Source organism: Clupea harengus, chromosome 21 (assembly GCF_900700415.2).
Source record: "Clupea harengus chromosome 21, Ch_v2.0.2, whole genome shotgun sequence".
Taxonomy (NCBI): Eukaryota; Metazoa; Chordata; class Actinopteri; order Clupeiformes; family Clupeidae; genus Clupea; species Clupea harengus.
This window is the reverse complement of record NC_045172.1, coordinates 777,500-799,111: the sequence shown is the minus strand read 5'-3', so window position 1 is coordinate 799,111 and position 21,612 is coordinate 777,500. Positions and strand designations below refer to the sequence as shown.

General features: G+C 41.8%; 1 protein-coding gene across 1 annotated transcript; it reads right to left on the bottom strand.

The window, feature by feature from the left end:
* Positions 1 to 1,359: 1,359 nt before the first annotated feature.
* On the bottom strand, positions 1,360 to 20,686 carry LOC105896507 (transmembrane protein 255B). Its single transcript, XM_042702946.1, has 9 exons — positions 20,660 to 20,686; positions 18,713 to 18,937; positions 17,026 to 17,088; positions 9,809 to 9,898; positions 7,425 to 7,511; positions 6,476 to 6,561; positions 5,957 to 6,116; positions 1,711 to 1,863; positions 1,360 to 1,575 (listed from the first exon to the last, which is right to left on the bottom strand). Exons 1-9 carry the CDS (start codon positions 20,684 to 20,686, stop codon positions 1,360 to 1,362), a joined length of 1,107 nt encoding a protein of 368 aa, XP_042558880.1.
* Positions 20,687 to 21,612: the final 926 nt, after the last annotated feature.

Here is a 21,612-nt window from a genome sequence, read left to right as displayed (position 1 = left end):
AAAAGAAAAAGACCTTTACCTAAGTCTCCAAAACATGTTTTAGTTCGAAAACCAACACCAAATCTTAAAAGAAAGAAATGCCATCTACAAGTTTTGAATGCTAAAACAATCTTGAGTGTTGTAGCGATGCTACCTCAACCACAGCATTGTGAGTCTGCTTCTTTTCTCCAACATCAGAGGCGTACTAGAATATGGACCTCAGCAGAAGCAGAAGGAGAGATTTTCTTTGGTACTCAATTTCATGGACTGCACACAGTTCTGTCCCATTTCACAACCATATTAAAATTACATTCACTTTCATTTTACAGACACCGTAGACTATGCATTGCATGTCACCACAGTGGTTCTTGGATGTGCAGTGTCTTTGGAAAATCAGTTAAGATGTTCACTTTTCACACACCGCTGTGGTGCTTAGTAAGGCCATGTTTACACTGTTGGCACTCGTTGCCTATGTGTGTAACAGTAGCCAGTGGGTACAGAGCTGCACAGGGAGGACATCACACACCCCAGTAATGCATGACTGTGGAACCAACACAACCCAAAAGCCAGAAACGGGAGTAAAACGGCTTTGTGAGTTATTAAAGTCCTACGACATATTTCCAAATTATGCAGCACAGAAAAAAAGAGTCCTAATTGTAGCCTTGTAATTTGAGGTAGTGATTGCTGCAAGCTTGAGGGGCGTGGCTGTGCGTGGATCGAAAGGTGACTTCTCAAAAGTGAGGTTTTAAAACCTTGATAAAGAGCAGCATGTCACAATATTTCAATCGCCATGTCCAGTGCATGATCAGATATCCAATTTAAGATGTTGTGATGTAGGAGCACATTTGGATGTGGCACAGAAGGCATCTGAAGATATCTGATTCCGTGACTCGTCCTGTTTAGACATGATGCATATCTGCTCTGTGTCACTTGAGAGCACGTTACCAGTGTAAACACAACATGCAAGTCACCATTCTGAAGCCATCATTCCCTCAAACTCTTAACCTTAAAAGCCATCATATTTTTATAATGTCTACAAATGTGGTCCTGACAAGTGTAAAGTGGAGCCCACACTATCCGCTATGTAAAACATGTTAATAGAATGGATCAGCATGGGTGTAGGACTGGTCCATTTCTGTGAACTCTTGGCATTACAAATCATGTTGTTTCTCACATCAGTTGATTAGTTCACAGTTTGAGAAAGAAGTTTGCTAGTCACAACACATTGAAAAATAAGTCTCGCATTGTAGATCAACAACAACAGTCCATGTGGTCTGAATGAATCACAAAATGAAGTTTCTATGTAGTTCTAATAATCCCCTAGAGGGTAGGAGGAACTCATCAGTTTAGGGGTCTCCCTTTTTTTTGTCCTAAATGCCCTCAGCAAGCGTAGGGAGGAGGCTTCTCAAAGATGCCTAAGGGTTGTGCATAGAGGGTGGGGGCATTAGGGGTGAGCACGCAGCTGGAGGGGTCAGAGGTCGAGGGGTTTGAGGGGCTACTTGGGTTTTGGGCGTAGAGCTGAGTTTCTTCTAACGGCGCAGAGGAAGCTTCAGAGCTGGGCTGAGAGAGAGGGGGAGCTGGACCGCCGCTGTGGTGCTGAGGAAAGAAAGAGGGAAGACAACACATGACATCTTTAAGGAAATGATGCTCTGTTATGTTGAACACATAAGTGAATTGTTTTAAATAAGCTTCATGACAGTCAGTATGACAACATTTGCATGGGATATGTACCTGCATGGGCATGGAGTAATTGGGGTATAGAGGCAGTGCTTGCCCCGGGGGACAGAACCCGTTATAAGGCATCATGTGTTGAGAGGGGTTATAGAGGATGTGTGGGGCAGGAGCAGCACTGGGGGCAAGAGAGGCCTGAGGAGGAGCTGGGGACTGAAGGGGCAAAACAGAAAATTCCATTATTTCATTTAGCCTCGTGGAAGGCTGCAGAACCACTGCAGAAGTTATATAATATACATTTGGTGGGGTTCTCCTTTTGACATACTACAGTTAAAGTAATACATATATATACGTAGTACTCATTCAGAGTCAACCCTACTGATGACGCAGAAGAGCATTTGCAGCACTGGAACAGCTCTGGGTCCCTACATGTGTGGCTGCCATTCCATGCCGGTGTCTGTTGAATTCCACTACAAGCACACCTCATTCTACTCAATAAAGTACTGATTAGATGATCACCTGAACCAAATCATATTTAATGATGACAACACTGCTGTGGTCATCACTAGGATCAGCTGGATGGCAGTAACAGTGGTGGTAGTACCTCAAAAGTAATTGGAATAAAAAATGACTATTGACCATGCAAAAGAGTTGAAAAGAAAGAGAGAGGGTTCAATTCTGTTTCACTGGCAGAGTGATACAGTGAGAGTCAAGAGAGAAGACGAGAGAGCTACAGACCGAAAGAGAGAAGAAGACAAGAGAGCGACAGACCGAAAGAGGAAAAACGACTCTCCACTGATCGGGTTGACTGCCAAGTCATTTGAATGTCAACAACCGTTGGATGACGTCAACTGACCTACAAAAGAAATGGTAAACAGCTGCTGGGCTGAAGAGCATGGTGAGGACTGTTTGAAACAGACTCCTAAGGGCTGAAGAGCATGGTGAGGACTGAAACAGACTCCTGAAGAGCATGGTGAGGACTGAAACAGACTCCTAGAGGGCTGAAGAGCATGGTGAGGACTGAAACAGACTCCTAGAGGGCTGAAGAGCATGGTGAGGACTGAAACAGACTCCTAAGGGCTGAAGAGCATGGTGAGGACTGAAACAGACTCCTAAGGGCTGAAGAGCATGGTGAGGACTGAAACAGACTCCTAAGGGCTGAAGAGCATGGTGAGGACTGAAACAGACTCCTAAGGGCTGAAGAGCATGGTGAGGACTGAAACAGACTCCTAGGGGCTGAAGAGCATGGTGAGGACTGAAACAGACTCCTAAGGGCTGAAGAGCATGGTGAGGACTGAAACAGACTCCTAAGGGCTGAAGAGCATGGTGAGGACTGAAACAGACTCCTAAGCAGGGACGTGCGGTCATATGAGGCAGGTGAGGCAGAGCCTTGAAAAGTAAAAAAAAAAAAAAAAAAATTATAAAATAAAATAAATATTGATATTTCTCTACTAATCTGTGGTAATTTCTGCATGATTACAATCATTTCGAGCATTTTTATAATCAAAATCACTGAATTCGCTGAATTTGCGCATGTCCTATTCAAATAGACGGGAGAAAACAAGGGACGTGCGGTCAGGTTAGGCACCATATATTGTCTATGGGAGCTAGTGAGGCAGTGCCTCACCTAGGATTGCGCAATCGCTCCAAACTGGGGTTTGCGCATGCGTAGAACCTTTGAGCTGAGCTCAAAACGCATTGAAAAATCATGTAGGTGAGGCACACAGTACCTCTGCCTCAATGAAGGGGGCGTGCGAGAGCGCACCTGTCGGAGTTATGCTGGGGAACGTTGCTCTTCTTCTACACTTCTACTTGACGGCGAAAATGGAAGATTTTATTGCTAAGCTGAAGCAGTTCTCAAAACTGGACTTTCAGTCCAAACGTGAAATGATTAATAATGGGAGACCAATACCGGAGTTAAAAGGTATGCTTCAAGCGACGGGACAGAAGATAACTCGATCGACTTCTCACATTCAAAGCCAAATTGCTTTGAACATGTTTGGAACCTCAAGAATAAATTTGGTTTTGAACTTACAGCGGCAGCTCTGTTGATTTCCCATTATTTCTCTTGGGATTGTTTTCTGTCTATGTGAAGCCATTTAACATCACTCAAGTGGTTGTGATCACTTGGAACCCAAGACTGCTTTTTATTGGTGAGCTGATTTTGAGAAATTAAACTTAAATTGTAGGTAAGTTGTGTTTCCTGGTTGCAATGGTTATCCTGTTGCTACGTTAGCTAATTAGCTAGCTAAGGACACTTAATAACCTTACGAGTTAATCGGAAGAGTTCAATTTGCATGAAATGATAGCTGGTTAGCTAGCTGATGTTATAGTCTCCTCGATTTAACTCTTAAAATTATAATGGGAAAAGGTAGAAACCCTCAGGGTGCTTGTGCAACTTCGTAAGAAAGAGTTCATATTCAGGAGTTCATATTCATGAGTGCATAATATTTACACATGAGTTCATCACAAGCTAGCAGCTGCCTACTGTATGCACCTTACCTATGTGTGTGTAAAGAATGCTGATATGAAAAACAACCAGTAGTCAATGTGAAAGCTGCCAATTGAATGGTGATCTTAGATACTCTATCGTAAAGGAGCCTATTAACGCCCCAGCTATTAAAAACGTTTATAGATCGGAAAATCTTTAATCAATCAATCTTACATATTTCAGTAGCGGTGGGTGTCTAGATTAGGACTGGTATCTTGTTTGGATTTCAACTGAAACGTGTTTTCCGTTTTTTTCCCGTTGTGTAGACCCACACGCAAAATTAGCTGATACAGGAGGTGGAACCCATTAACAGCCTTTCTGTATATATGTCTATGGAAAGCTCTATGACCCTCACAAATTCTCGTTGCGAAATCGAATTCGTTCAGTTCGTTCAATGAGGGTTTGTACACACAGAAATAAATCGCTGTCTAGTACACTACATAACGCTGTACAACTGCAATTTTTTGCACACATACAAGTTAAATACCCTCTTTGGGTAGGAGCGTATGGTGTTTAAAATCCGTTATCCTGGTTGATATAGAAATCAATATTAAGTAACATGTACCTGCGTGAGGCTGTTAATAGGTTTCGGGCGTTAATAGGCGCCGTGACTATATTGGGTTTATGTATTTGTAAATTTGACTCTGAAAAAGTCAGTGCCTCACCAGCCACGAACCTCACCGCACGTCACTGCTCCTAAGGGCTGAAGAGCATGGTGAGGACTGAAACAGACTCCTAAGGGCTGAAGAGCATGGTGAGGACTGAAACAGACTCCTAGAGGCTGGGCTGAAGAGCATGGTGAGGACTGAAACAGACTCCTAGAGGCAGGGCTGAAGAGCATGGTGAGGACTGAAACAGACTCCTAAGGGCTGAAGAGCATGGTGAGGACTGAAACAGACTCCTAGAGGGCTGAAGAGCATGGTGAGGACTGAAACAGACTCCTAAGGGCTGAAGAGCATGGTGAGGACTGAAACAGACTCCTAGAGGCTGGGCTGAAGAGCATGGTGAGGACTGAAACAGACTCCTAGGGGCTGAAGAGCATGGTGAGGACTGAAACAGACTCCTAGGGGCAGGGCTGAAGTCAGGCCAAGCTGGAAAAAAAGCCTCATCAAGAAGAAGGAAAGAAGAGCCAGGCTGAGGTTTGCAAAAGACCATGAGGACTGCACCATCCAGGATCGGAGTACGGTCATCCAGTTTTCAGCTTTGCACAACACCTGGTCGTCTAATAGTTAGACGGAGGCCTGGAGAGGCCTACAAGTCGCAGTGTCCCACACCCATTCAGAAATTTGGTGGAGGTTTGGTGATGACCTGGGGTTGCTTCAGCAAGGCTGGAATCGGGCAGATTTGTCTTTGTGAAGGATACATGAATCGAGCCATGTACAAGGTTAACCTAGAAGGAAACCTGCTTCCTTCTGCCCTGACAGTGACAGGATAATGCTCCATGCCACACAGCCAGGTCAGTCAAGGTGTCGATGGAGGACCACAAGATCACAACCCTGTTATGGCCAGCCCAATATCCAGACTCGAACCCCTTTGAAAAACTCTGGAAAAGTGATTAAGAGGAATATGAATTTGACCAGTTGTGATTTTTTTGCAAATAAAAGCTCAACATTTTGGGGAGGAATTTAGGAGATATGTCAGTAGTTTATGGAACCATACAGAAATATACATTTGACTGAAATCAAACCTATAAATAGTAAAACCAAACACATTTGATTTCCAGAGCTGTATGTGTGTGATTTCTCTCTCTCCCTCATATCCAAACACATTTGATTTCCAGAGCTGTATGTGTGTGATTTGGTAGGTACACCTCACCAGGTCCTTAAAGGCCCCAAGGATGGCTGCCGTGACGATGCCCAGGAAGATGGCGATGACATTTAGTACCACACCAGCCCACAGCAGCCGATGCAGATGGACCACATCCCAGCAGCTCCTCACGCCCATAAACTCATAGTAGTGGTCATGGTAGTCGGGCCTAGAATGATACCAAACACACCTATTAACTCATAGTAGTGGTCATGGTACTAGAATGGTGCCAAACACACCTATTAACTCATAGTAGTGGTCGTGGTACTAGAATGGTGCCAAACACACCTATTAACTCATAGTAGTGGTCATGGTACTAGAATGGTACCAAACAAACCTATAAACTCATAGTAGTGGTCGTGGTACTAGAATGGTACCAAACAGAAAGGTTTGTGGTGTTCCAGTTATGTTCTACCTACACTCAAAGCAATTCGAGTTCATGAGCGAAACACAACCAAGTAACAGGTTAAACAAATACATTCTTACGACCATTTAAGGGTGCTGTAACCAGATAACTTAAATCCTTGCCTCTCACAGTTGTACAAATCACAGCAATAGCAGCTGTTAGTCTTCACGTGCAGCTCACACTTGGTATTGTATGACTGACACATCACCTGCAGGACATGGGGAGGGAGGGAGGGGGACACAAAGAAAAGGCTTGCTTGATGATGGCAACTAGCTCATAAAATGCAGGTAATTCATTGTCAATTCATTTCTTTCTTCTTATCATTTCAGGTTTTGCCCAGACGGTACCTACAATTTCATTTCTGGATTCTACTCAAGCAGGTGCTTTCATTGCTGTACACACATAATAGTCACTTTCCAGAAAACTTACACCCTGATAATTGAAAATGACAGTTGTTGACCTAGGACTCCCAACACTAGGACTATGTCGGCAGTGTTGGGAAAGTTCACTTTCTACATGAACTAGTTCAGTTCATAGTTCACAAATTTTAAAATGAACTAGTTCAGTTCATAGTTCATAATTAAAACATTTTAACTGAGTTCACAGCTCCAAAAAATGAACTAGTTCAGTTCTTTTTTTCAATATGTTGCGAGCTATCTGTCTGCAATACCGCTCTCTGCCTCTACGCAACTTCGTCGCTCTCACACTTGCCAGCAGTGGCGGTTCTACACGGAATTACGCCCCGGGCGAGACCCAATTATTTTTTTATTATTATAACAATATAAGTGAAAGACAAACTTAAATTTCTCAATTGACCTATCGCTAAGGCTGAAAGTGAAGCCCGATTGCAATTGTTGTTTGTCTAATAAATATACTTATATGCAGCTCCGGAGTCCTGAGGTAACTAGGGTGAATTTTCACCTATCATATTTGGGGGCTCGGGATTCCAACACTTACTTCAGTCCCGGTGGTGTATTTTCCCTGTGATTAGACATGTGTTTATGGGATTCTTACTTCAGTCCCGGTGGTGTATTTTGCCTGTGATTAGACATGTGTTAATGGGATTCTTACTTCAGTCCCGGTGTAGTAGTTGCCGTGTGCATGGCCCATTCCACTGTCATAATATGAACACCTTCCCTGCATCAGAGGTCTCATATCCTGGGGTTGGAATAAGAATAGACAGAAAATCAAGTTGTGGTGACCCGTATATGTATTTGAGAGTTTCATTCTGTGAAAATAACATTGATCATCTAATTACCACAGACATAGACAAAATGTGATGGGTACACAAGGAAGTAAGGACAGATCAAATGCTGTAGAATAAATGGAAAACATTAACTCATGTCCTTAGATGCCTGACGCACAATTTTTCAATTGAGCAAGAAAAGGTCAGCAAATAAATTGGAACATAGTGAAATGTATTGCATTGCAATTGACTTGCAATGTGAAAGTGAAATTATACTCAGATACAAACAACATGTATTTCTACCTTAGCAACACTACATTATTTAGCAGCCAAATATGTTCACATGCTATAAACAGAGTATAGGTAACAATGCATGTTTTTTGGATGCAGCAAACATTGCAATGTTAGTTGATACCTACGGAAGCATGTAATTATGAGAAAAGTTAAGGTAGTTATCAACGCTCCAAAATGTTATCGGGTTATTTCTTGGCCCACGGTATACCCCTCCATTAAGTTTCATGAAAATCGGCCAAGTGGTTTTTGTGTAATCCTGCTGATCCAAACCGAAGACATATCGTCCACGGCGGCGGTAATTACAGTGAAATATTTGATTGTGAATAGTTGCAGTATAGTCAACAAAGTTCCTGAGATATCCTCTCAGACAGATGAAATAGGTATTCACAGGAATCAGCAAGCTAGATGGGTTATGTTATGTTGTAAAGCCATACAAATTTTGATGCTACACTTTTCACTGAACCGCTTATCTTTGTTCACCAATCTGTGGTCAGGTAGCTGCAAACCAACTGGTTATGGTTGAAGTGTGGGCATTAATGAAATGAATGTCTTCCGTGCATGAGACATGTAGAAGGCCAATCACAAGGATATCACATAATTTTTCACTTTCAACACTTTACATTCATGCCTATAAGAGCCTCCAGTAGCTATCTCCATTTCATGCGCCCACTAGTAAGTCTTCAGTAAAGTAATTATCCTTTTATTATTAGCTGTTAGTCTTATAGCCGAGTTAGACAGTAAGTAAGTGCACCACTATGATCTGCATAGCTATACAAACCTTAAATAAATACTCAAGTTTGTTGACTTCTGTCAGGACCCGTTTCCCCTGTGTGATGGGAAGTTTGTTGAGGCTCGCTGTAGCATTGCTTTATTGCTGAATGCAATGATTGTAGCTTTGCTACTACATACACCATGGCCTGAACCAGGGGCTCAGCGTTTAGAGGGTTAGCTTCTGCCAGTTAGCATCCAAATTGACCGCTGACATCTTTAAAAATGAGCATCAGCGGGATCCAATAGATTGTTCTGCCTGTACTAATCTGACCTTCTTACATGAGCGCTAAGTAGCCTACTGCTCTCAAAGGTTTTGTAGTGGCTATAACTGCAGCTCATGGTAACAGGTTGAGTTTTTCACCCTATGACGGGAAACTGCTAAGCCAGTTTTTGAAGGGAGCACCAGCCCCGTACATAGTGTGTATGTGTTTCATACGGTCACATGCTGGGTGCCCTGATAGTCCTCTGGAGTCATGCCCGTTCTCTTCACGACATGTCACAGATGGCCCCATACATGGATGTATCCCAGTGGAGAGACTCAGTCAGAGAACCAAGATTAGAACATAACCATAGGTTCTGTGTTACATTTTTGCGTCCCCCTGGGGTGTGGGAGTCGGTTGTGAAAGTTTACAAGGGAAAAATGATTCTGTCCTGCTAAAAGGGGACCTCAACACAGAGCAGCTCTGGGATACCACAGCAGCTGTTTTCTAGTGCCCAAATAGATGTAAGTTTCCACCCCATTCTCTTTCTCCGAATGCTGAACAAATACCTAATCAAAGGGGTGCTGCATGCTAACACCACACCGATTACACGCGTCCAAACAACGTGTTTGTTACCAAAGATTTGAAAGATGTTTCCTTTGCAATACATTTTCGGAACAGCAAATTTCAAAAATGTGCATTCTGCAGCAAGGCAGGTGATGAGGCTGGGACACAACAGCACTGGACACAACAGCACTGGACACTCTCTCTTTGGGGACATCAGAGTGGACACAACAGCACTGGACACTCTCTCGGATTGACTGACTGGATTAACTGACTGAGCTGGTGGACACATTTTTGTTTGAGTAAATATTTTTGAAATTATACATTGACTTTCTTTTAGGGTTTTTTGAAAAGATTTACTCTCTTCCACTAATCCAAGTTTTCTAATTAAGTAGAGATGAAGCAAACAAAAAAAACAAAAAATGTATTTGTGTACTCACAAGGAAATCAGCAGCGATGACTCCATCTACGATGGCACAAAAGAAGCAGGACTTTACCCCCAGGCTGATGAAGATAATGGCTGCCAGAAGCTGAATGACAATAACATATTTGGAATTAAAGATTTTGCAAAAAGATGGATGAAAGGTGGGGTACAGCAGTGTAAGTAGACATATGGGTTCCTTAATATGCAAAGGTTTGGGCACCTGTGTGGAAATGACAGATTTAGTTGTTTCTAAGTGGAAAGAAGTACATAAAACCACTGCTGGAAATAAACATTAAACAAGGAGTCTTTCCTCAAACATTAATGCAGTCTTACATTTTATTTCAACTTAAGAATGATAAAAATGTAACAGTAATTGTGGCTTATGCAAAAGTTTTGGCACCCTAAGTCAGAACTTGGTAACGCTGCCTAACCCTAACCCACCATTCATTACCTTTCATTACTCACATTTGGATCTGATTTTCACAATGCTAATGTCAAGCCCCAATTCTGCTATGATGAATCTTGCTTCAATTTTTTAATCTCAATTTATAAATCCCCAAATGTCTGCTTGGACCCCATTCATTGCCACTTGTGGCTATACTTATTATTATTATTATTATTATTATTATTATTATTATTTGATATTCAATATTATCCACATTTTGTTGTATTGTGCATTGCTACTCTCTCTATGTATAGTGTGTTTCAGAGATTTCTGAAAACCAGCACCAAAACCAGACCGAAGTACCATCAACACGTGAACTTCCTGACGCCAGGTGAAAACATCCTGGATCACGCCCGGCATTCGGCAAATCGGATCATTCCTCGGCCCTTCTGTTACCAGCCTATAGGCAGAATCTGAAACGTGAGCAGCCTGTGATTCGCTCAGTACAGCGCTGGTCAGATGCTGATCTACGGGACTGCCAAACAACACACTTGGGAGTTTTTCGGGATGCCGCTGGCAACATCACCGATTACACTGAGGTTGTAACAGGCTACATATGCAAGTGCATTGATGACGTTGTACCGCGGGTGACTGTACGAACTTTCCCAAACCAGAAGCCATGGGTGAATGGAGAAGTCTCTTCAGCACTCAGAGCCCGGACAGCGGCCTTTCATTCTGGTAACCCAAGTGAATACAAAAAAACCCGTTATGAACTCAGGAAATCCATTAAAATGGCAAAAAGACAGTACAGGGAAAACATTGAGTCATACTACAGTGACTCTAACACTAGGAATAAGTGGGGTGGACTAAGAACAATTACAGACTACAAGGGGAGGTGCAACAGAGCAGTGGAGTGTCTGTTTCTCTGGCTGAGGAGCTGAACTCCTTCTATGCACGTCTTAAGACTCCCACCAGGTCAGAGGTACTGTTAGAGCAAGATTCAAGCCCTTTTCAAGCATCTGTGACTGATGTTTGCAAATCCTTTAAGAGAGTAAATGCACATAAAGCTCCAGGACCGGACAACAACCCAAGTCGCGCTCTCAAGGCTTGTGCATCTGAACTGGCAGAGGTATTTACCAACATCTTTAACCTCTCCCTGCTCCTGTCTGTCGTCCCACCAAGAGGGCCACCATCATCCCAGTCCCCAATAAATCATTAGTGAGCTGTCTCAATGATCACCGCCCAGTTGCTCTTAAGGAACCTTAAGCAGAACCACGGCACATAAGGAGGGACCCATCTGCTTGAGGTCGGCCGGGTGGAGATAGGTAAGGGGGATGGGGGAGGGTTGTGCCGCGTCTTCATCGACTTCAGCTCCGCCTTCAACACCATAGTACCATTCAGGCTTATCATGAAACTGCTAGACCTGAACATCAAGCCCTCCATGTGCAACTGGATCCTAAACTTCCTCACTGAGAGGCCACAGGCGGTACGGCTGGGTAACATCATCTCCTCCAGCCTAACACTCAACACCAGCGCCCCACAGGGATGTATTATGTACATGGCTGTGTAGCCATTGACGTATCTAACACCATAATCAAGTTTGCTGATGACACCACCATAATCGGCTGCATCAACAATGGCGATGAGTCTGCCTACAGAGCAGAGGTGGCAACCTTAACATCATGGTGCCAGGACAACAGTCTGCTGCTCAACATCAGCAAAACAAAGGAGGTGACAGTGACACACCCATTTACATCGGGGGCACAGCAGTGGAGAGAGTCAAGACAGATTCATGGTCCTCCATTTACGGCGACACAGAGACACGGAGAGCCCTCTCCGACGTTGCAAACCCTCTCCGAGCACCTCTCCATGGCCTGACGTGCACCTCCCAAATTTTTTAACTGTCAAAGGGAGGCCCCAGGGCTGTTTACCTTGTGAGTAGTAGCATGCTAACATTAGATAGCTGGCTCAGACACCTCGCAAATTCGCTCAGACGTATTTTTCAGTTACAATAACGGGGTTTTTTACATTGTACAATGTCTATTTCTCTGTAACTTAAAAAAACTCTAAGCAAAAAAAAAGTCAAACAAATAACTTTTATGTACAATAACGACCATCTACGGAATTTGGTCCGCCATCTTTTTTTTTTTTTAATTGCTATGCAACACCCACAACCGTCGGAGAACCATAAATGAAAATGAGTCCGTCGAGGCAACTGCGTGACCACGGAGTAACGGAGTCGTAGAAGTATATTTCGGCCTTCAGCTGCTTCAGATTCCTTGGCATTAACATCAGTGAGGAACTGAGCTGGTCACACCATATAGGCCAACTAGACAGCGGCTCTTCTTCCTGCGTCGGCTGTGGAGGTTCGGTATGGACTGTGGAATACTAACCAACTTTTGCCGCTGCACTACAATAGAGAACATCCTGACTGGCAGCATAATAACTTGGTATGGGAACAGCACTGCCCATTAGGGCTGAACGATTAATTGCATTTGCGATTTAATCGCGATATGATAGAACGCGATTTTCTAACCGCAACGTTCGCGATTAAAAAACGTGGTCACAAAAAAAAAAAAAAATAAATTTAAATATTTTTCTTTTTTTTTAAGATGGTACATTTTGCACACAGTGTTTAAAAAGTGCATGCCTAGTGTTTATACTTAAAATTACTTTTTTAAATTACTTAAATGCAGTGGCAAAGCCACCGATTTGTTGTTCTTGTTTCTGTAATGAGCAGTTCAATAAAAATGTAAAATGTGGGAAAGAATATTTTACACTAAATGTATCTAATATTGTGTTGGTCATATTTAAATCATTCATTACGTTTTGTTGGGAAAAAAAAGAGGATAAAAAAAAAAATCGCATATCGAATCGCAATCGCAATATTTTGTTAAAAAATCGCAATTAGATTATTTTCCCAAATCGTTCAGCCCTACTGCTCATGAGCGGAAAACTTTACAGAGGGTGGTCTGATCAGCGCAGTGCATTCCAGGGACTGAGCTACCATCCATACCGGACCTTTATAGCCAGCACTGCAGGGATGGTTGGATTCTTTCCGACCCCAACCATCCCAGCCACAGTGTCTTTTAGGGATGAGAATTGATAAGATTTTAACGATTCCGATGCCTTATCGATTCCTGCTTATCGATTCGATTCCTGCTTATCGATTCGATTCCTTATCGATTCTTTTATCGATTCTTATTGGGCAAGGGGTGAAAAAAAGAGCACAAACGGGTTTATTTACATTCATTTTCTTTTATATAATTTTCTATAATGCTGCACACACCATATACAGTATGTATACATACACATTTAAAAAAAAATTAAATAACCAAAAACATTTATACATATTCCTCTTGAACTTAAAATAAAACTTACATAACTTAAATAAAATGTATTCTGTTTAATTTAAACATGTTCCTAGAAATTACAGTTATGAGAAGTTACACAATGAAACAAATGGCACTAACAAAATCGCTGAATTTGCTGAGCTGACATAAAGCCACATTAAGAGGGGAGGCAAACACTACCTCTGCCTCAATGTAGGGGGCTGAAAATGGAAGATTCTATAGCTAAGCTAGCGTAGCTATATGCTAAGTTTAATAATGGATTAAAAGACGATATGCTCAGTTTAATAATGGGTTAACACGATAACGCGAACGTTTGCTGATAACACACGCCCTCCGATAATTAACACCGTTACGATCAAACATTTCTCAAAACTGGACTTTCAATCCAAACGTGAAGTGATCATCAATGGGAGACCAATGCCGGAGCTATAATGTATGCTTCAAACGAAGGGACAGAAGATAACTTGATCGACTACACACAATAAAGGCAAATTGCTTCACACAGTGAGTGGTTGTGATCACTTTTGAGGAGATTACCTTGGACAGAAAGAGATGAAGCGCCGACGTTAGCTGAGCTGCTGCATGCATCGAAGACATGACATTCCTGTAATTTAATTCCATGCTGTGTGTTCAAATGCTTATTCATATTTGTTGTATTTCCTCCCTTCGACGAAATAGACTTTTTACACAGGTTACAAGTGGCGTAGGTGTCATTTTTGTCGTGTGAAATAGAGCCAAACTTTAGAACGCTTCTGCCTAGTTGCCATGTTTGCTGCAGTCTGAAGAAGAAACTAAAAAAGTTCGCGCATGCGCAACGCCACAGAGGACCGATAGCAGAACCGTTAAAGAATTTGGCTGACGATTCCAAACAATCGGTTCATTAGGAACCGGTTCTAAAAAAGAACCGGTTCTCGATTCTCATCCCTAGTGTCTTTACCCTCCTGCCATCTGGCAGACGGTACAAAAGCATTCGGACCCGTACCAACAGATTCAGAGACAGTTTCTACCCTCATGCCATCAGGATGCTGAACTGTCCTACACCCCCTCACACTTTATATGGTCAACCTCATACAACTTGCACTTGCCACTTTCATTTAATTTATATCTTCTTTTTGTCCTAATGATCTAACATTAAATGAACACCATTGTCTTCTGTAGTGCTATGGATTTGTAATCCCAGTCACCATTGTCTTCTGTAGTGCTGTGGATTTGTAATCCCCTGCGCCACACACTTTATGGAAGCCCTCCCACAGGACACACTGTCACACTACAAGATTGGAATGAAAAGATTTCATTGGATAAACTGCAATATCTACCCATGATGTCTTTGACTTACTTCTAAGTATTTGTACAACACAGGGAGCAAGTCCTACACAATTGTACTGTATATGTAAATCACAAAATATCATGTGATGGTTTTAGGTGAGGTGAAGTCTACAGCCTCCATACATTGTAATCCACCTGCTTTACTATTGACCATATTTGAAGTGTGCTGTTCACTGCCACAGTGGCACATCTTTAAACGATCAGAGCAAACAGCTATCTGGCTCATAAAATGTCTGTGCCGACTTCATTCTCCCCACACCTTCCGTAAAAGTCCCTCTGAGTCACCGTGACTAGGCTCAGCGTCGCCCAAGACACATGCACCAGACCAGGGCTCAATAATGAATTAACCCGCTATCCATTTACCCTGCGTGAGTTTTATGTGGGTATATGAGTTTGTGTGCGTGCATGTGTGAACAAGCCTGTACATGTGACCATGGAAACAAGAGGCTCAGTTCCAGGTAGTGAACTGTAGAGCAGTCCAGAAGCTCCCTAATGCATTTTTAAGTACTGGTCTAGGTGTGTAGGGATACTGTAGCAGTAGGCAGAGGGAAACACCTCAACACAGACCACTGCAAAGCCTCACTTTGGTAACGTGTGAGACTTTATTTGTTAATACTATTACATTTCACATCACCAATGTTCATTTGGTAACGTGTGGGACTTTATTTGTTAATACTATTAAATTTCACATCACCAATGTTCATTTCTCTGCATTGGCTCCCTGTGGTTGCCTGCACCAAGTTCACAACTCGGATGCTGACCAGAAGAGTAGCCCACAGAACCCCACACACCCACCTGAACTTACTCATCTTGGCCTACAGAACCACACACCCACTTGAACGTACTCATCTTGGCCCACAGAACCCCACACACCCACCTGAACGTACTCATCTTGGCCCACAGAACCCCACACACCCACCTGAACTTACTCATCTTGGCCCACAGAACCCCACACACCCACCTGAACTTACTCATCTTGGCCTACAGAACCCCACACACCCACCTGAACTTACTCATCTTGGCCCACAGAACCCCACACACCCACCTGAACTTACTCATCTTGGCCCACAGAACCCCACACACCCATCTGAACATACTCATCTTGCCCTACAGTGCATCATGAACATTACACTCTGCCCCATAACACTGCGTGGTCATCCATCCACCATGTGGTGAGGAGGCCCAGGCATAGACTGTTTCATCCATCCACCATGTGGTGAGGAGGCCCAGGCATAGACTGTTTCCTCAGGGATGCCATGTCAAGTAGCTCTACACGCTCTGCAGCAGCTGTTCAATTATGAGGATGTGCTTGTATTGTACTGCACTTATAAATGGCTTTAATATATATATATACAGTATATATACTGTATATACACACACACAAACACAAACACACACACACACACACACACACACAGACAGAGAGAGAGAGAGAATACAGAGTACAGGGTACAGAGTGTACGTATGAGGATTGGTTACATCAGTAGCAAACCATGAATAATTTAAGAGTCTTTGTGATGTAGGTAAGTTCACACAGCAGATAACTTCATTCATTTCTGCACACACACACACACACACACACACACACACACACACACACACACACACACACACACACACACACACACACACACACACACACACGCACAAACTTGTTCTTGTTCTTGTTCTTGTTTAGTCACTTGGACACAATTTAAGTGTAACTGTTAAATTTACTAATTCACTTTTACAAAAACACATTGCAGGTCCTCCAAAACTAAAAATTGCACAATGATAGCAAAAGAAGGAAGCTTTTCTATACTTAAGTTATTACTTAGCACTAGCCCAAAACCTCACATACCGGTACATATATATACAATAGACACTGACCAAGTCACCTAAATTACAATTAACTGACCCCTTATCATGCACAAATATATTTGGTCATACTCTGTGGTGTTAATATAACAAAGGTAGTACAGATGTTACTGATATGTCTATTTAAGGACATTGAGTCTATGTATACCTGTATACCTATGTATATCATTCATCTATGTGACTCTACCATTTGATGATTTTAGACATGTTTATAAAATAAATAATAAAAACAAGTTCATAGACCCTGTAGTCATTGGCATCTACCTCAGGAGCTTTTAAAGCACATCCCAACATAAAGTAGATAGGACTCACCATGGGCCGGCGGTTCTCCAGAAGATTCAGACCAAGAATACCGAGGAAGGACCCAAAGCTCAACTATGGAGTAGGAGAATGAGAGGTGATGAGAACAATGGAATGTTGACAAATGACTAACATGGCACATTTGCTATCCCAATTCTTCCGCATGAACAAATGTATTTATAAAAATGGTATAGCATTTGTGTCATGACTCAAGTGGAAAATGTAACTGTTGATAGGAAGAAATACTGCTAGATTTATTTGACCTTTACCTCCGGTCTGCGGTCCTCTCTCTCCGAGTGCCCTACTGGTTATTTCATGTATTCGCAAGTGTAGCCAAACCACCCAAGATAGTAAAGATGGAGTAAGTCTATCACAAAAGTTTCAGGTCAATGTTTCCAGTATATTATATTTACCTCGGGACTTTAACTTCAATTGAAGTTCAATTTCGCACAGCCAGGCCTTTTAGTAAGGATTTTACGAAGGGTTGGTGTTTTTTTTACTGTAACACTGAATGACCTCAAGTCACTATTGTAACCTACTTGTTGGCTTAGGTTATAGCCATTAGAACACAATTACAAGTTTCTCACTGGTACAGTTGCTAGCCCATTACGATATTCACAGTCGGATTTGTGACTCTGAGAGTTGCCTCCTTACTGAAAGTTATCAAAACAGCCATTTGATGTTAAAAAAAGGCAGTTAGTTGATTGAAAACTATTTTATCAATGATTTTTCCAACAAATGGTATGTTGGATATGGGTCGATAATTGTTTAGTATGGAAGCAAAGATTATTCTTTTTGAGTATTGGCTTTATAACAACTACCCAGTGGGACTTAGGAAATGTTCCAGACAGCAATGATACATTGACAATTTTAAGCACATATGCAGACAAGTGGTAGAAAACAGACTTGAAAACAGTTGGTAAGTATTTAAGTATTTAAGTATTTAAGCAGCATGTGGAAGAGCTGAGATCCTGAAATGTTTTTCCCCCCCCCCCCCCCCCCCCCTATTGTCTATCAAACTAAATTCTGACAGTGCTTTTTGTTTCTTTGTGACTGTCTTAACTTTTATTGGAGCAATATTATCCATAATAACATAACCATTTACCATTTTTGAATACAAATTAAGAGCCTGTAGCTGCTAGAAATACATTTAAAATGTTTTACTCTCGCCTATAGAACAGCTACTGGATTGGCATCAACCGATTTAAATTATATAATTCAGCTTTATTCCCCTCTTGACCACTTTTGTCTTTGTCTTTGTTTTGTCTCTGCAGCAAGAGATCGCAGTCAAACTGTCCGTTTGGGATTTATTTGTATTATTATTATAGTAATAGTTGATGGTTTTACTTTAACATTATATTTTTCTCATCATTGTTTTAACTCTATTTGTATCAAATGTTTTATGAGTCGCTTTGGATAAGTATGGGATCATGTACAGTCAGCAGGTCAGTATAAGAAAATAAATCCCGACGGGTATTGTTTCCTCCTGAAGGGATTTATTTTCTGATAGCCTACTGACTATACATTATTCCGCTTATTATAGTTACTTAAGTTGCCAAAACCATAAAAGACATTCCTCCAAAATACCTCTTTTTAATGATTTTGTTGCCAACATTCCGTATAATTAATCTGAAAACATAAATGAGACTGCAAACTGTTGCCATGTAATGTAGAGGCAAACACACTGGGTGGCACTTACAATGATGCCCGGGTAGAAGCCAGCTACAGCAACATTATCAGTGCGCGTTGAGGAGACGAAACCCACTATTAGGATCACCACAGACAATGCAAGAAGAGCCAGAGTGAAACAGAGAGCTGTCCGTCTCCGCTTCAGGTACTGTTCTGTCGAAGAGGAAAACGTGCACACATAAGCCCACAAACCTATATATCGCCAGCTACAGTAGGCTATTGCGTCAGATGTAGCCTATAGCCAACATACAACGCTAATCCAAATGTATACCCACGCAAGTAAGTTTGTTTAACTGAGAAAACAAACACATTTCCTGAATCATAGAATGTTGCACTTGGTACACATCATTTGTGGCGTTATTTATGACAATGTAGTATGTTGGTCAAAGATGGGTTAAACGACAGCATTTTACCAATCTTAGACTAGTGATATGGTGTAGGTCTACATCTAAATTAAGTTTCTCGAAATTTCCAGTGACTGATGTCTAGTCATAGCATATGTGGTGTGTGCTGTTAGGTACTTATGTCTGTGATAAAATAAGGACGGATGGCTTGTGAATTGTTGACGAGAATACAGCCACCTTTCTCCGTGTTACCTGCGGGGTCCAAAGCTGTGGTCCCGAGTTGAATTGGTGGTGCGTGCTGTGGCTGCATATCCTCACAGAAGAGTTTTTGCCGTTCAAGACGAATATTCTTGAGGAAATGTAACTGGACGAGATATGGAGCTTTTCCCCAAGAACAGAGGTCAACAAGACAAGCAACTCAACAAACAGCTATTTGGTCTCCAGCATCTCCTGTGCTAGTGCCGCTTGTTTGCTCGAATGGTTTGTGTAGCTGTCGCCACAGCTCGTCAAGGCTGCTCCACGGAGAACACGACACCGTTGTTGGTTAGAAATAGACAGTGTTGGGGAAGCTTCTTTGAAAGCACATTGGAAGACGCTGAACTACAGCAAAGCTACCTCAAGGAGAAATCTAGTTTGGTCAACTAGGGTTACTTAGAAAAAGTATTTCAAACTTTTATCAAATTGACAACGTTTATAAGTGATACGAAATTATAACAAAATAATATAATATAAAAATGTCACATGCCCGCATTCAATGCCAATCAGTTGAGTTTATTGCAAGTGCCTACTTGTTCACAGGTCATACATATAAAATACCCCTCTATTCAAGGAATGTCAGCTTTTGTTTTGTATACAATGTCCGTCAGTCAGACATCCAAACTAGTGTCCAGGTAGGGGTATTGCACCAAGCAGGATTACTTAGTCAGCCAGGTAACTTCTAAATTAGCATGCAACAACTTCTCTGAATTTTATTTTAGTAAATAGCAATAATCAATGCCTATAACTAATTGACACTTAAAATATTCAAGTTCAGTTTTACAAATTCAGATTCAAAACATTAAAAAAGAATGGAGAGATCTCAGATTCATTAAAAAACATACCTTTTTAATTATCATTTGTCTAATTAGTTAATTAGCTTGAGTTATTCATTCGTTGTGCACCAAAGCAAATTCCACCACTTACCTATAAAATAGTCAAGCATTAAACTGAACTCTTACTCTGGAGAAAACATTCCATTGTATCTGGTTATGTCTTGGCACCAGTACAATATGGTGACCCAAAGGCAGCTTTGCCTCTTGTTACAGCCCCACGCTGATGGAAATTAACTATTAAAGACATAGGTCACCAAATGCAACGATTTAATGAGAGCACAATGTTGCTGTAATAAAAGGAAGTAACTGTATTTACATACTTGACTCACTAGCATTTGGTCTTTGACACAGCCATCAAGACCGTATGACCTTAGCCAATGTGCAAATATATATAAATAATTGTCAAAGTGATAAGTTAATTAACCATTTAGAAATTCCTGTTAAAGTCTAAATTCCAAAAATTGTTCGGGGGCCTGGTCTTGTTCATGGTCTGGCCGTGGTTAAAAAACGGTATGAGTGCACCACTGGGTCAAAGTCTCCAGCAGCCATGTTTCTCCCAAGGTACACGCTCAACAGTTGCCATGGTAGCGCCAAGGCCCGTCTCCGGTATCACAAAACCTTGATACTTGGGTGAGCACTCCCCACAGAGGACATGATTGGTTAGTGGGGGTCACATGATGGAATATGTAAGTTACATGGAAGACGAACCTAGTGCATAGTACAAACAAGTTTTGCAGTAAATTCACTTAAAAACCAGCCTGCTGTCAGAAGTGCCTTATTTAATTGCACCGCAAGATATTACAACTACGTACCTTTATTACTGGCTTGTGTAAAGTAATATGCCTATTTAGAATTTCATTTACACAGTCAATGTAGTCCTAATTGACGACATAAGCCTACATGGGTAAAGACATACATAGCCTACAAGCCTGGCATCTGTGTAGTGGATGTAATATCACTGTAGTTCTGGAAATAAAAGTATCTAGACTCAAGCTAAATGTAAGCCATCATCACACCAACACATAAAAAAACACCACTTGTGGGAGATTTCCATGGCCTGGCCCCACCACTAGATGTCACTGACACGACATGATCAATGATTCAATTTCCAGTGTAACCACAAGTCTTTTTTTTCTTCGTAAACAAATATTTGTACAAGACTGTATCACGCCCTCTCTGAAGCATTTAGGAGGCAATGTGATGGTCTGGGGCTGGTGTTAAATGAAACTTTCTGAAGTAATAGTGTGACCCCAATCTGTTAGAATGCAATAGGAAAGGTTTCCAAAGTGAAGTGATGCCAGTTTCTCAGTGTAGAAGAAGATGACTTGTGTTGGAAGTGGAGGGTTAAGGAATCCTACTGTGCAACGCCCTGCTAAACGTAGTTAGTTCAAATGTCATTTTAGTAGCCATGACACTAGACGAACTGCTAGAAAAGACTTCTGTATTTCTGGATGTATGCGCAGAGCTCTGAGACA

Bases quoted from the DNA above. Each gene is read 5' to 3' on its own strand.
- LOC105896507 (XM_042702946.1), bottom strand. From the start codon at position 20,686: ATGGCTGCTGGAGACTTTGACCCAGTG. The intron at 17,089-18,712 runs GTAAGTGCCACC...CCTACTCCATAG, and splicing joins GCTTCTACCCGGGCATCATT to TTGAGCTTTGGGTCCTTCCT. The intron at 6,117-6,475 runs GCAAGGATTTAA...GTATCATTCTAG, and splicing joins GATTTGTACAACTGTGAGAG to GCCCGACTACCATGACCACT.